The 16,648-nt window shown below is 34.8% G+C and overlaps 1 protein-coding gene across 1 annotated transcript; it reads left to right on the top strand.

The window, feature by feature from the left end:
* Positions 1–4,253: 4,253 nt before the first annotated feature.
* Positions 4,254–15,511, top strand: LOC133870804 (uncharacterized). The gene is made up of 21 exons (XM_062308025.1): positions 4,254–4,496; positions 4,863–4,939; positions 5,039–5,116; positions 5,259–5,390; positions 5,683–5,733; positions 5,851–5,988; positions 6,096–6,218; positions 6,365–6,442; positions 6,683–6,775; positions 6,847–6,969; positions 8,672–8,755; positions 9,369–9,467; positions 9,613–9,810; positions 10,110–10,185; positions 10,986–11,089; positions 11,176–11,435; positions 11,530–11,616; positions 11,692–11,922; positions 13,114–13,192; positions 13,312–13,375; positions 14,790–15,511. The coding sequence occupies exons 1-21, from the start codon at positions 4,406–4,408 to the stop codon at positions 14,906–14,908; spliced, it is 2,385 nt and encodes a 794-aa protein (XP_062164009.1). The 5' UTR covers positions 4,254–4,405; the 3' UTR covers positions 14,909–15,511.
* The last annotated feature ends 1,137 nt before the right edge of the window (positions 15,512–16,648 follow it).

Raw genomic sequence — 16,648 nt, 5'->3', positions numbered from 1 at the left:
TAAATTGTTTTTCGAAATTAAACTATTCGTTCTTACATGCACGTTTGACATCCGATTGTCAGAATTTAGCGATTGTCAATCGTCAGAATCCAACCGGGCCGGAGTCCGACAACATCCAGTCGTCGGTATACTGCCGACGCCGGATGCCGGCCACCAGATTCCGGCCGGAATATAAATGGCTGGCCGGCTCTTTGTCGAGATCCAGCGGGATTAGTGGCCGGATATGACCGGATCCTGCCATTGATCGAGCCGGATCTGGAAGATTCTGGCCGGATATGACCTGATCCGATCGAAACCGCAAGTTTTCTGCCGGAATTCGGCCATTTTGGCTAGATCCAGTCAAACTTTCTTGTCGGAATCCGGCAACGGCAACAGGACGTTGCCGGATTCCAGTTGCATTTGCCAAACTTTTATTTTTACATTTTGTAATTTTTTCGTGCGAGCCAAACACCGAAAAATATTTTCGAGAAAATCATTTTTTTTTAAATAATTTCGTCAAAATTATTTTACGACGAAAATCATTTTACATCGAAACAAATGGAGCATACATTTTTAAATCTTACTTTTAAGTTCAATCTTTTTTTTTCACGATTTTCATTTTATTCAAAACCCGGCTACAACTGCATACATAATGTCGAGAAATGATACGGAGGGACAATTGACCGTTTCATCTCTTATTCTTTTTATTGAAAAGATGAATTTTAATTAAAAAGTAAGCTTTTTTATATATTTTTTTATTAAAATTTATTTTTTTAATGAAAAGAATGCGAAAGGAGACGGTCAAGTGTCAATTTTATATCATTTCTCCATAATATCACGCTTGCAGTTTTGTCACATCCACAACCGGCTATAGAGCCTATAGGCAGGGGTGGAGCCAGAGGGGTCAAAAGGGGGCAAGTGTCCCCCTCACCTTTCAAATTTTATTTTCACACCTGTGAATTTTTTTTTGAATACCCCTGTTCCCCCCCCCCCCCCCCCCCCTCAATCGCTCATTAATGGGCAAATTATTTTTCAGAAGTATTGAGATTTATGACTCAAGCCATTGAAACCAACGATTTATCATGTTTTGTTAAATTAGTTCGCTCAGAGGTGTCGTTCAGAATTTTCAGAAGAAAGAACCAAGGTTGAAGATGAACAGTGCATTTAATTGTAAAACACAGTGTTTAATTAAGCGTGCGGAAGAGTTGCAAAACAAAAGTTTGATTCAAAACGCAACGTTTCATTTATTTGTTGAAGTTGCAAATCGTCAAACGCACTGTTTGTTTTAATGACTTGTTGACTTGGTTTTTTACCTTGGATCTTTGAGACTTGTGAGAGGTGAGGTGACGACTGCTCTGACTCTCTATCTTAAGTTTTTTTTAAAAAAACTTCTTATTCTTAAAGTGATTTGAGTAAAGAGTCAGAGTAAAAAAAAATTAAATTGAAGGGGTGTCTCTTTTTTATTTTTTTATTTTTTTAAGGGTGAGTCTCTTTCTTTGTGAGAGGCAATTTTTTTCTTTAAAAAAATTTATGAAATAAAGAAAAATATATATATATATATATATATATATATATATATATATATATATATATATATATATATATATATATATATATATATATATATATATATATATATATATATATATTTACATATTTTGTTCAATAAAATTTCATACGTTTAATTAATCGCAGACAACTACAATTATAAAGAACAACAATGATTTTATTGAACTCCAATCAAATTCTATTCGAGCTCGTGTCAAGGTAGATCTAGCAAATTTGTCAGCAAACTTAAGAAAAAAATTTATAATTACCATCCTAGTGATAAAGATCAAATCTGAAGAACATATATACAAAAAAGGCATTGTGGTTGAATTTTGATCATGATTTTTCAAAAATACAATATGAAAAAACATGACGTCATTTTAATTCAGCATGGTTCACCAAATATGCCGATTGGTTGGAATATAACATTTTAGAAGATGCTATTGTTTATATTGTTATATTTTCAGACCAGACACTGAAAATCAAGCAGGAGGAAATTCATTTATTACTAAAGGGTTTAAAAATTAGAAAAATAAAGATAAGTTATAGAATCATGTGGGGGCTCACAATATTGTGTTAACTATTTTTTTTTTATTAATTTTAATTAATTTTTTATTAACTTTATATATATTTTTTTCATTTATTAAAAAAAAAAAATCTTGCCTTCTTTGAACCAAAATCCTAGCTCCGCCACTGCCTATAGGCACTGGTCACAAGGTACAAAATTGCACCATATTGTCAGAACGTAAAAAATGAATCAATTTCGATGATTTTGAGTTAAGAAAATGATACAAATTCATTCCATATCCATTTCATTTTTTAAATCTAATGATAAGTTTAAAACTTTGTTATATGAATATGATTAAGAGATAGTTAAATGATGAATGTCTAATATGTTTCTTTCGAGTGGGGCTGGCTCAACAATAACGCGAGTTAGGCGGTTGTCTAAGACCTTCAAGTGGAATAAGGCTCCCAAACACAAGTTTGTTCGAAAAAAAGAAGGAAAAAAAGAAAAAGAAAAAGAAAAAAACCTAATCATAAATTGAAATAGTTTTTCCAAGTGAAATAAGGCACCAAATACAAGTTTGTTTGAAAAAAAAAAAAAAAAAAAAAACCAATCATAATCTGGAATGGTTTTGAAAAAAATAAAAGAAGCATGATATTTTCTTTAAAAACTCTTTAACTTTAATAAAAAAATAAATAGTTAGAGTCTCAAGAATACAACAATTAGTACAAACAAAAAAACAATACATTTTCTATTTTATTAGGAAACTTAACTAGAAAGATGTGGACTACAAGGAAGCCAATGAAGAGAGTGGAGTCTACGAAAAAATATATCGTTTAAAATTCTCGCATTTAGCCACAAAATATATCAAGCCAACCATGCTTTCGGGTTAATAGCAACGGGTTGGTCAATTGGTCAAATGTCATAGTTAGAAAACATGTTGATACCACGTGTAGAGTTGGCAATTTTTGATACGACTCGCGAATCCGACACAAATTTAAAGGCTTAGGGTTAACCTTAAAAGGATTTGGGTCATAAAATGGTTGACCCGTTTAATAAAATGGTCGCTATAGGGTCAACCTGTTTGACCCGTATAGTTAAACATTTTTTTTTTCAACATTAAAAATTTAATTTAAACAACCATATTACTTCTCTATTTCTCTCACTATCTAAAGAGTAAATACTAAACTAAAAAAAAATCTCACAAAAAACAAAACTAGTTTTTTATTTTTTTATTGAATTATAATTTGAACAAAAAAAGGCAAAGACTAAAAAAAATTAGTAGAGTTTTTTATTTATTTCAAGTTTTCGAACTTAGAAGTTGAACCAAAACAAGTAAAGAATAAAACAACTAAATATTTAAATTTCAACTGTGAAATAATATGATTATTCAAACAATATAATTTTTTTTTTTTTTTTTTTTTTAAGTTTAAAATTTTGTTTTTATTTTTATAGATTTTATTAATAAACGGGTCGGGTCGTGTCAACCCGTTATTTAACAGGGTCGTGTCAAGAATTTGACTCTTTCATCTAAACGAATAGTGTAAGGGTTGACCCTTAATGTGTTAACGGGTCAAACAAGACGTGTCAACCCGTTTTGACATCCCTAACCAAATGTTCCTTCAAGATTTAGTTGTTTCAAACTTTACGATGATGTGGATTTAGTTGAGCTTAGCTTCTATCTTCTGCGTGCGCCACATTAGCATATATTAATGATATGGATCTTATTGAGTTGGCCGCTGGTAAGAGTGGACAAGGATTGTTTCTATTTCCAATGAAAATATATAATATTTAATTTATGGTGGTAATTTATAGTTTGTGCATTTAATAACGTATATAATTTATTATTATATAATTTTTTTTAAAAATGTGTTAATATTAACTTTATATATACAGTACTATGCACAAACTTTAAACCATTGTGATAAAATAAATACCATATCAATTTCATTTGAACAGAAAATGAAATAATATTATATCAAATTTATTTGAACGGAAAAGGATCTTATTTAAGTAAGAGTAGGCTTAAACGTACGTGCTGATTCGTACATTTACTCTCAAAATTTTGACCAAAAAATAATGTACAGTGATCGAGCCCTATTGGGTGGGTACACGAATACTCGATACTCTCGAATGCACTAGATTTAAAAAGATATGCTTGTTGAAAAAAAAAAAAGAAAAAAAAAAAAAAAAGATATGCTACCCACATGGGCCACATACAACTAACGATAACGTACTAAAACCCTTGCCGCTATTTTGCACTCTCTAACGGCGGATTAGGGTTTTTCGCAAAATCCGAGCGATTTTCTTTCTCCGATGACTCGCTAAGTGTTTCTCTGCAAGCGAGGCGTGGGTGCGATTGTTGCAGTCGCCATGGGAGGATCCAGAGTGCAAGTCAATAAGGCCCACAAGTCCCGCTTCTCTTCCAAATCTTATCGTAACCTTCACAAAACCTCTCTTAAAGGTGTGGCTATTTTGATTTTGTTAAATTCGTATTTTCTGTTCTCCGCTGGGTCGATCGAAAACCCTAGGAACATAAAAGAAAAGAAAGAAAAGAAAAGAAAAGAAAAGAAAACGGCGTTTTTGTTTTGTTTTGTTTTGGTTCTCTAATATGGAAAACGCACTTCAAGCGTGCCATATGGTTCCGTTGGGCAAATCTGAGAGGGAAAACTGGTTTTATGAATTTTCTTGACAACCAAATGGAGCACAGTTGATTCTTGGATTTTATCGGGCTTGATCGACTTTAAGCTTCTGTCTCTTCATAACATATATTCCTATGATATATATATTTTTTGAAGTGTAATTTTGATATAAATCATTGTTGATTCAGATAAGAGCAGGATCGCTAAATCAGAGCGCAATGTTGCCAAGGGAGCTAGGGCTGCTCGACTCCAGCATAATCGAATGGTAATTGATCTTCTAATTTGCACCTTCCTCACACACTCTTTCTCATGGCATATTTGATCACTTCTATCGTTGCTATTACATTTTCTTGTAATTTTGTAGCTACGGGATCAGAAACGGGCTGCCCTCTTGAAGGAGAAAAGGGCAACTAGTGGATTGACAAGCCCTCCCCGTGTGATCGTGAGTATTGAGTATTGGTGATATACCTAATTTTTGGAGATTATATTATTTGATATATGTTTCCCTTATGTGCATTGCGGTACATGTTTAGAAAATTCTTTTCTCTCATTTTTTTTACTATTCTAACTTATCTCAATTACAGGTTCTTTTTGGGCTTTCCGCTTCTGTAAATGTAAATTCACTTGCTGGGGATCTTCTGTCATTGTTAGCTAAAGAAGGTTCTGGTGCTGCATCCTCAACAGTTGCTTCTTCCGAGTATAAGCTGAGAACTACGGTAAGAAATTTGTTCAAGGCAATGTTGGAAGAAGGTTGCTTTATGTTTTTACGTTGAAACCAAGGTATTATTGATCAAGTATTGGCAACTTGTGGAACATGGTCATATCATCTAATGACATTATCTCTTAATTTTAAATTAAAAAAAAATTTAATCTAATGACTTTCAGAAGGAAGATAATTTGGATGACTTAATGTTAGCCTGGTGAAATTCTGTTATAGGATTGAACTATTAGTGCCGTGTCAGACTGAATTTCGAATTTGTGAATATCTAATGGAAGTTTATGTTCTAGGTATTGAAAGCACCTCATGGGGACTTGCTATCATGTATGGAAATGGCTAAGGTATGTCCAGCACCTGTGCCCCCCCCCCGCCCCTGTTTCTTTTTTCTTTTTCTGGTTTTTTGGTGCTTCAATTTATTTTTTCTCCCCTTTTAACACATCAATAATATTGAATGGTAGGTAGCTGATCTGATTGCTTTTGTCGCCTCAACGAGCTCTTCATCTGAAGAAAGCACTTACTATATTGATTCATTTGGAAGTCAATGCCTTTCTGTGTTTAGGTCTCTTGGTTTGCCAAGCACTGTTGTGCTAATTCGTGTATGTTCTCATTGATGTTCTTTGAACGGTTATGAAAATTTTGGGAAAGAGATTAGCTTTCCATGATTGGACATAAAAAAATAGAAAGGCTTCTTTTTTGCTTGTAGGACCTACCTTCTGAGCTGAAAAGAAAACACGATTCAAAGAAGATGTGTATGTCTAGTCTTGCTTCCGAATTTCCTGAGGACTGTAAGTTTTATCCCGCAGATACAAAGGATGAGTTGCACAAGGTGACTGTCTAGATTATTTATCTTGAGCTGCTTTTATGGCACTGAATTCTATAATACAAAAGATAGATGGCATCAAATTATGATGCAGATGATTTCTCCCATGTTTCACATGATCTGTTACTTGTCTCCTTTCTGTTATTTTGCAGTTTATGTGGCTTTTCAAGGAGCAGAGGCTCACGGTTCCTCACTGGAGAAATCAGCGGCCTTACATCATGGCTCAAATGGTGCACACTTATTTCTATTATGGTTTCACTAACATTGTGCTTCAGTTAGAGTTAGCATAAGTATGGAACAAGAAAGGGTAAATTTGTCTAAGATGTTTTAGTATATATGTGTTATAGAGGTGTAACCACATATCTATAGGAAAGGGACGACAAATAACAAGCCAAGGACTTTAAGTGCACTGATTCATGTGATGATATATACATTTTACGATGATTATTTTGTTCATTGGTGCATTTTAGGTGGATATGGTGGTGGACGATTGTAATTCACAGAAATGTACCCTTCTCCTCACTGGTTACCTACGTGCTTGTAGCCTCTCAGTGAATCAACTGGTAACTAGTTCAGCCTTTGGCTTGCCTCTGGTTACTCTTTTAGATGTGTGTCTTATTTTCCTTCAAACCAGGTTCATATTTCTGGTGCGGGGGATTACCAGTTGAGCAAAATTGAAATTCTTAAGGATCCATTTCCTCTAAATCCAAGAAAAGAGCAGGACCTCATGGACTCAGATGAGGGGCATGATGGGGAGGTATTGACCATTCACTTTAGATATTAGTAGAACAGATTAATGCAGTGAAAATGGTCATGAGTTATCTTCTTAATCGCATAGTAAACTATGATATACATTATACTACTATTATATGATCTGGCTTACCGGAGGTGAGGGTATGCAAGTGCAGCAAGAGAATAAATTTGATCAATTTCCCATTGTCTTGGAAGAGCATAGAGGATAAAGAGATGGAATTTTAAGTTTTTTTTTTTTTTTTTGAAATCATATGTAGAAAATTACAACTTTTACAATTATTCTTATTGCTTATACCAATAATGAGACCAGTATAATATTTTTTAGAGTTAGTCTTATCGCTGATACCAAAATGAGATTAGTGTGTGTATATATATATTTTGATAAGTAAGAAGATTTCGTTAAAAAAACGTAAGGCGCTCCTAACTACACAGGTAGTATACACAAGAACAACCCAACTAGCTCACAAAAAGAACCCAAGTAAACCCACAAGGACCCACAACACCCAAAGCCCACAAAAAAACCCAAAATACATTAGAAGCCCCTAACAAACACCCAAACCAGCCCCAAAACTACCCCAACCCAGCAAACCCCCCAAACCCACTAGAAACCCCGAACAACCTCCCAAAAAACAACAAACAAACCCAAAACCCAAGAGAGACCCAAAACCCGAGCCTACGGAAGCCTAAAAAGAACAAACCCAAAATACAAATAAATGCCAAAAAAAAAACAAAAAAAAAAACAGTAGAGACGGCGGGTTCTCAATAAAGCCTCTATTTGAATTGTTTATTTTTGAAATGATCAATTATTACTTAATTCTGCCAGTAGGTCTGTCGCTTAGTTGGTCTTGCTTCTAAGTGAAAAGTCAGATGATTCTGATCTAAGCAAAGCCCCCAAGAGTTTGAGTTTGCTAAGTTGACAAGTATAGATTTATTTGGAGTTCAATCACAGTTAGCCCTGTTGTAATAGTGATGTTGCCTTTTCATTCTAGTCATAAATTGAATATTATTTTATGCTTTGTTTCATGGAACTGGGTCGTTAGGATACTGATATACAAGTATGAAATTGATTATAAGAATGGTGCCAGTGGCTGAAAGTAATGTGACTCAAAATCAAATTTAAGTAGCTATAACAACCTCATATCGAGGAACGTGGAATTTTATGGATGTTATGCTGCATGTAGTTTCTTTTTTGATAAGTAAGTAAAATTTTATAGAAAAGAAAGCGTAAGGCGCCCCTACGTACACAGGAAGTATACACAGGATAGCCAAAGTTGACCTGAAAAAACCCGAACAAAAACCCAACAAAAAGACCCGAAGACAAAACCTAGAAACCGAAATAACACCCAAAAGACAACCTACAAAAGAACCCAAGCAACGCACCCAAAAAAAAAACCAAGAAAAACCTAAAAACTGAAAAAGCACCAGCGAACAACCCACAAGAACCCCCAAGGTATACAACCCTACGACCTAATGGCCTTGTCTTTCCTGCATGTAGTTTCTTTTAATGTGATCAATTTAACTATGAAAATACAGAAAGGATAAAATGTGCATGTTTGTCTTTGCAGTTGTGAGTGTAATAAAATTTAGCCTGTCATGCATGTAACATTTTGATACGATTGACAACAGGCCCTCACTTTTGGCATTTTTTTAACATTTCTATCTGATCAGTACACCTGCTTCTTTTTACTTTATTTGAACTATATCAGGCTGTTCGATCTTTGGATGCCGATCCTTTGAAGCAGGAGCCTTTACTTGTTGAAAACATTCCTGATCCTCTTGCTGGAGAACAGGTAACTTGCATAAACTAGAAGTTGAAGTGTGGAGTTTCTGAAGGTTGTCTCTTGAGAGTGTGTGTGACTATTTTCAGTTTGTTGCATCTCTTTTTGGTGGTCTGTGTTGGGGGAACAGTTTATAGTACCATGTCATTGTACTTAAACCAAATATGGATTATACAAGGTGGAATCTTTTTAGAAGTTATAATTATAATTTTATTGCTTTACGCCCCAATTAGTGGACTTCAAATCTAAAAACTGATCGAGGTAACCATTGTCATAATCTTTGGTGTAGCTTGTCTGGTTTCATCTTTTCACATGGTAGCATAGTCAACTCTTTGTGACTATGAAAATATTATGTTAAAATAACACAGGTAGTGAATGAGCAAATGAGCAAAACTAGAACAATATCATGGTTGTATAATGGAGCTTTTGCAGCATCATTATCCTAGTGAGATGTAATAAACCACGCCATTATCCAATTTCAGGTTACTGTTCCTAGTTGTAATTGAACCCCCCCCCCCCCCCAAAAAAAAAGAATAATCAGTCCATGTTAGTTTCTCTTTTTTTGTGGGAATAACGAAACTTCCTTGGCACAATTGCCATTCACAACCTGGTTCTTTTCTGTCAGACATGGCCAACCGAGGCAGAAATGGCCGAGGCTGATAGAAATCAGAAACAAAAAAGGTTGAGAAAGAGGATTCTTCCTCCAGGGACATCAGAATACCAGGTATGCATTTTTTCTTGTCAATGTCCTTATACTTGGAATCCCGTCTATTTTTTATTTAAAATTCTTTAACATGTCTCTTTACCTTGGATGCCGTTCACGTAATTCTGATAGTAATGGACTCACGGGCTTTATTTATGTATCGCAGGCTGCTTGGATTGTGGATAATACAGATGAAGAGGATTCAGATAGTGATGATGAAGCTGATGATGGAATGGTATTGGATGAGCGAGAGAGTGAAATTCCTAATCAAAGGGGCTGTAAGAATTTTGACCTTGATGATGATCAAGCTTCCTTGAACTCGAAGGACTCTGATGCGGAAACCGATGTTGATTCAATGATGATGGTGAGTTTTAATATGCTATAGATGCATTGATTCATTTCCGTTGTTGGGGACACAGCCTATATTGACTTGGTTAACCACTTGAAAGTGCCAAGGTGCAAATTCTGATGTTTCTATCTTTTCCATTGATAAAAGTAAACAAAATTCTGTTTTTTGACTAAAGACAGTCAGAATCATGAGACCATTGAAGCTGGCCTCTGGAATTCGTATCTGTCTTTATATAATGTAAATCTTTTCGTCAAAGATTATAATGATTTTTTCTTGCAGATTCAGCCTGTAAAATGCTTTCTTTTGTGATGCAGGATGACGAGAAGTTGACAAGGGAACAGATACAGGACGAGATTCAAAAGATAAAAAATGCACATGCTGAAGATGAGGGTAATTATCTTTTTCCTGATCGTGTAGTGGTACTTCTTGAAATCACCAGTGATCACTTTTTTCACCTTATAGCCAGCAGAATGTACAGTACTTGGGTGCAAATGCTTAAAGTGATTGAATTACTCTTGGAAAGTGAATCTGCCTACTTATCTTCATTTTTTTTTCTCTCTACTTTTCTTTTTTAATCATGTACATTGGAAATGATGTCTTAGGAAATATACGTTATCTTTTGCTTGTCCAATACCATACTTTTTGATAAGTCAAATTCATTAAAAAGTGCAAAAGCGCAACCCAAGTACACCGCCAATACCATACTATAATTATTATTATTATTAATTTTTTTTAAGTAATACTAAAGTTGATCTCAAAGTATGGCTTTTCTTAGATAAGATTTTTCTGTGCAGTAAGGCACTAGTTAATTTCTTTGGTGACTATTGAGGGAAAAGTGACTTGTTTTCCTTTTTTTTCTTTTTGGTACTAATAGATGGGTCCTCGGTGATGTAAGCCTGAATCAGTAGCTTAGGTCATATAGCGCAAGTCAGAAAAAGAAGAAAACATGAGTGATCAGGCAAAAGTAAAAGAGAAATAAATTAGTGATTTTGTAGGCCTGTATCAGTCACTTTTGACAAGCAGCAGATTACTGTGCAATCTTATGGACATGTGTTGCTTACATGGTTGTGCACTTGCTCGAGATGAATGAGATATTAGTATATTAGATCTAAACAGAATTCTCTTGGATTTTAGCCTGTTCTAGTTGCTGATTTATATTTTTTCTTTAATGCTTTGTTGTTATCTTTCAGAAAATCCTGATGAAGTGGATACACCGTTAGATATTCCTGCTAGAAAACGCTTTGCAAAGTATAGAGGCCTCAAGTCCTTTAGGACCTCCTCCTGGGACCCAAAAGTAACATTCTTGTGATTATGTAATAGTGGTCTACATTGTCTCTGAATATCAAAAACTCTCCTAATTTTTTGTTGAATGAATATCAGGAATCTCTCCCTCCGGAATATGCCAGAATTTTTGCATTTGATAATTTTGCAAGGACACAAAAACTTGTTCTTGCTAAAGCTTTAGATATGGAGCAAGAAAACAGGGATGACTGTATACCTGTTAGCTCATATGTAAGGCTGCATATAAAGGAAGTATCAAATGGTGTTGCTTGCAAATTATGCTTGCTGTCAAAGACAGCGCCTGTCATAGCGAGCGGTCTTTTGCAGCATGAGTCCAAGATGTCTGTCCTTCATTTCAGGTATCTTTTGTTTTGCAGTCTCCATTCTCACTTTGCTGGTTGTGAATTAGTGGTCTAATTGATCATATTCTCATGAATTGTCTATGTTTTGCAGCATAAAGAAGCACGACACATATAGTGCTCCTATTAAAGCGAAAGAAGAATTTGTGTTCCATGTTGGTTTTCGCCAATTTGTTGCTAGGTAGTGTTTTATAAGGCTGTTCACTGTAGGATCTATTAATCTTAAGTTCTGAGGTCATTTCCCATCACTTTGCAGGCCTATATTTTCAACTGACAACATTAATTCAGACAAGCACAAGATGGAGAGGTTTCTCCATGCAGGGCGTTTTTCTGTTGCTTCTGTTTATGCCCCAATTTCTTTTCCTCCTCTTCCCTTGATAGTCCTGAAGAGTGCTGAAGCTGGTGCTACCCCTTCTGTTGCTGCTGTTGGTTCACTGAGAAGTATTGACCCTGACAGGATTATCCTTAAGAAGATCATTTTAACTGGGTATGATTTATTCTTGGCTCTTTTTTGAGGTTACTATGATCTTATCAGGCCTCCTCCCGAGAAACTACTGGCACATACCACAGTTGCTACCATTAACTAGAGAAAGCAAATAATTCACTGATTTTGTGTATATCTGGACTCTATGCCCAATGAAAGTATTCAATCTTTTCTCTTTCTCCACTAGATGGAGTTTTTGAGTTATTGGCCCTTAGAGTGATATAGAACTGAAACCACGAGAGGATAGGGTTGGGTTACATTGATTAGGGTTGTGGCCGGAGAATGTGAACTTTGTGTTGTGGCTTGAGAATGGGAACATGTACCCTTAAATCTGTCAATGAGTAGAACAAAGTGAAAGGAGTGGGACTTAACCTGTTCACTGTGGGGACTCGTCAACTGGGTTGATCTCAGCTGGTGAGGCATTAAATCTTACCTTATCAATTGGTTTTGGTTTGTATCTACCTGAAAACATCTTGGGTCAAATGCCACGAATGTGGGATTGGGATAGCAAGCCCTTGGTGACATAGAACATCCTATAGTGAATTCTACCTGAAAATTCCATGGGCTTTGTTAATGTATAAATTGGTTGTTATTGGTTGGAATTAAAAATTTATTGTCCTTTTACATTTTGGAATTGATAAAGAACACAGAAACTGCAGCCATTTAGTTTCTTTTATGTATTTCAAGAATTCACTTGCACATCTTCCGTATATCATTATTCTGCCTTCAACCCATCGTACAATATCCTAATTCCACTAATTTTTTCAAGAAAGTTCTATGAGAATAAAATCTACATTAGATTCATTCTCTATTCCCCCAACTTTTCTTCAATATCACTGAACTTTCCTTTTTTCTAGTCTAACTCTGTATAAGTGCGTAGTGCCAAAATGAAATTCATGATTGGATATGACTAACGTTTGCATGAGACAATGACAAAGGAAAGTCCTTCGTAGTGTGATTAATAGAACTTATGTGCTCCAATCCTGGTTTGGACATTGAATAGATGATGTGGCAACACATTTTTGATATTGGATGCTCTTGATCTCTATATACATGTTACATAAATGCTGTAACTTTGACAAATTTTTATTGAAGCTGATATTATATACCTATGAAAAGTAAGGTAGGCAAGATACAAATTTGATAATTTTTGGTTACTCTTCTTAGCTAAAGCTTAAGCCATTTCTGATGCAGTTACCCGCAAAGAGTATCAAAATTAAAAGCCATGGTAAGATATATGTTTCATAGCCCTGAGGATGTGAGATGGTTCAAGGTAAGAGAATCTCTATGCTAATATTTAATATTCAGTTTATTTTTTAGAGGTAGAGATTTTGGAGTCTTAGTCTACATTCCTCATTAATGGATACTTGATACTGGTGGTGGTTATTGCAGCCTGTGGAAGTGTGGACCAAATGTGGTCGCCGTGGTCGCATTAAAGAGCCTGTTGGTACACATGGTATGGTGCTCATTTTGACATGTTAAATCTTTTGAAAGGAATCTGGTGTTTTTTTTCATCCCAAAGTCCTAAGGTTGATATTATGCACAGATTTAAGGCTGATTTTTAATGCGTCCACCATGCTTTTAACATGATTTTGTTTTGATGTATGTTAAAATGTTGTTACCCTTAATATTATTTATATGGTACATAACCAATTATGATGATATGAAATCTGACACCTGCATGGCTTTTGGAAGAATATTTGACATGGTGTAGCGTGATGAAGCTATTAAAGATAGAGGGAATACTAGTATATTCCCTCGGGGTGAATGTTGAATCTTACGGTTGACTTACTGTGCTATCATGTAACATCTCCAGTCCGCTAGGGCTAAGTTTGTCAACTTGCTCTCTCAGAGGCACAAAGATTTATAAGGTTACCAGAGTAATTAACTAAATGTGAAAATAAATACATGATAAAAATGACATCAAATTTAAAACTTCATCGAGTGTGGAAACATTTGGTCAAAATCTCTAGTGGTACCATGGTGATGACGATAAAATTTCAGTTATAATAATTTTCCTTGTTGCACAACTGCACATGCAGTGCAAACAGTACCACATGGCATTACTAGGTGACTCTGATACCATTTGTGATGACTGAAAAAACGCTACCCACATCTGTACAATCACTCCAAAATGACAAGTCAGCTTGGAGTTTCTCTAGTAGAACTTATGAAGCTTAATTTCACTTAGTAAGCAATGTAAGACTTAGCACCCATGAGTGTCTTTATAAATCACCTAATCTATGTGGGCTGCTCATCTTTCCAATATGAGACTAGGGTGTTACATATCACTTCTCCTGAGGAATAATATTATAAGGGAGAACTTCATTTATAATTCCTGATCTTTCATCACTTTTGAAAAAAAGTATCCAAACTTTAAAAGTATTAATTTAGGGTATTCATCTTTCAATTTTTTTTTTCAATTTCAACCCTCCGTTAGAATTTTCTATTAAATTCTGTCAAAATTTTTAAAATACCTTTTTTTTTTTTTTTTTAAGGAAAAAAAGAAAAAGAAAAAAATTGCTAGGATTTATGTTTTTGTCAGAATTTAATGGAATTTGCAAAAATATTTATGTCTGAATATTTGAAAACTTATAATTTTTTTAAAAATTTGGGTATATTTTTTTAAAAGTAACGAAAGATCAGGGGTTATGAGTGAAATTTTTCCATATTATAATTTTCATCTAAAGTAAAGGAAGAGCCAGAGACCAAAAAGGAAATTCTTCAAATTTTGTTAGGCATCTGTGTTGGGCAAATAAATAGCAGTTAGATGTACTTATAAAGCTTTGTGGTTATTTTACATTGTTTAGGTCACCTTTTTGCTGCATTTATTGAGTTATTAAGTGTTATTCTCTTCATTTTTTGCTCAGGGGCAATGAAGTGTGTTTTAAATGGGGTCCTTCAGCAGCATGACACTGTGTGCATGAGCTTGTATAAGCGTGCATATCCAAAGTGGCCAGACTATTACTTTCCTATTCTTGATGCTTGATCAGCCGTGGCTGGCGCTCAATTCTGTATGGTTGATTCTGGAATACGGAAGAATGCCATACTTCTGATGGGAATGAAGCTCTGGTTCAGATTGTCAATACCAATTTCATGTTTGCTGCTTGTAAGCTGCATGTAGTTGAGTGACATGGGTTCTTTTTTTGGGTTAGTTACATGGGGTTCAATACCTGCTCCCGTTGTTTTCTTTTTCCCCTTTAATATATATTCTTTGAAATGGTAGACAACTGAAAATCTATGGCAAAGAGGCAGAGAGGAAGAACTGCCCGCCCCGGGGAGAAGGGGGGGGGGGTGTTAGTGTTTGCTGCCTCTTGTTTGTCTTATTTTTGTATACTGAAGTAATTACAGTATGGCATGGGATAGATGGGAGTATTTCTTCCTTGAAGTGGGTATTGACACTACTTGTAACTTCTAATTTCAGTTAAAGTGTCAAGTGTTGATTTTGATAGGTTTACCTACACTTGTGAGATCTCGGTTGTGTTAACTCCTGCCTAGATTACCCTCTCTGAGGAACATTTGACTAATTTGTTCTCTTCTTTTCAAGATATCCATACCTGAAATGAGTATTGTTTGCAAACTTTTTGAGCTACTCTTATGCATTATGTCATTCTTTTGGATGTTCTAGGAAATATGCGTTTCTTCCAGTGATTCAATACACATCTGTATCTTGTATGTATTTACGAGCCATTTAAGGAAGATCTTCAACTATAGATAATTTAACAAAGCGGAAACTTATAGTGGTAGATTGGTGTTCGATGTGTAAAAAGAGTGGGGAACTGTAGATTACATTTTACTCTAATCGTCTTTGGTCTTTGTGGGTTAGAGTGGGTTATGGCTCCTTTTAGTGTTTGTCACTGTAGGCAAATATTACTGCTTGTGTGATAGCTATATGTGCTGATGGAGATGTTCCAATCTGGGTTGCCTAGAATTGACCAGATTGGTGGAGAAACTTGCATGGGTGAGTGTATCGGGCCTCTATAGGATAATCCTTTCGTCATTGCAATCAAAAGCTTGCCTTTGATTCTTTGGCGAGGGAGTAAACGTTAGTTAAGGTTTTTGATAGGGATTGCCTTAGGAGTTGTCATCTTTCTGTGGTGGAAGAAATCATATGTTGGTGGTCATATGCGGTGCAACAGAAATTACTCCAATTGTAATTGCAATGTAAAATACCATCAGACCCGATCTGGACCGATAGCAAGGGAAATTTAAAATAGGGATAATTAAATCATTGGTCACCATTGGTCTATGTGGTATGTCATAATTACAAATCACTCCCTATAGTTTAAAAAATTTATGGGAAGTCTTTATGGTAAATTATAATTACAAATTGATTTCTGGAGTCAAATTCTATTAATATTTTTTACAGATTTTGTTAAATGCCATGCAAGCGCCGCATCAAACCAATAAGATGGCGAAACGTGTCCATTTTAATAAAAAAAATATAAATTTATTAAAAAAAAAAAAAAAAAAACTTCTTTGTTTTTTTAATTTTAATTTTTAATTTTTTTTTTTTAAAATAAGTTTATTTATTTAATATATATATATTTTTATTATTAAGTTGGACACGTGTCGCCATCTTATTGGTTTGATATGGCGCTGGTGTAACATTTAACAGAATCTGTCAAAAAATTTAACGAAATTTAACTCTAGAGATCAATTTGTAATTATAATTTACCACAAGGACCTCTCATAAACTTTTTAAACCATAAAAAATGATTTGTAAACG

The sequence above is a fragment of the Alnus glutinosa genome, chromosome 6 (genome assembly GCF_958979055.1).
Source record: "Alnus glutinosa chromosome 6, dhAlnGlut1.1, whole genome shotgun sequence".
In the NCBI taxonomy this organism is placed as follows: Eukaryota; Viridiplantae; Streptophyta; class Magnoliopsida; order Fagales; family Betulaceae; genus Alnus; species Alnus glutinosa.
Note: the sequence above shows the minus strand (reverse complement) of the source record. Positions and strands in the feature narration are given on the sequence as shown.

Excerpts from the sequence above, each read along its gene's own strand:
- LOC133870804 (XM_062308025.1), top strand. The coding sequence starts at position 4,406 with ATGGGAGGATCCAGAGTGCAAGTCAATAAGGCCCACAAGTCCCGCTTC. Across the intron at positions 6,970-8,671 it reads ATGAGGGGCATGATGGGGAG|GCTGTTCGATCTTTGGATGC; the intron begins GTATTGACCATT and ends GAACTATATCAG. Across the intron at positions 13,193-13,311 it reads AGGATGTGAGATGGTTCAAG|CCTGTGGAAGTGTGGACCAA; the intron begins GTAAGAGAATCT and ends TGGTTATTGCAG.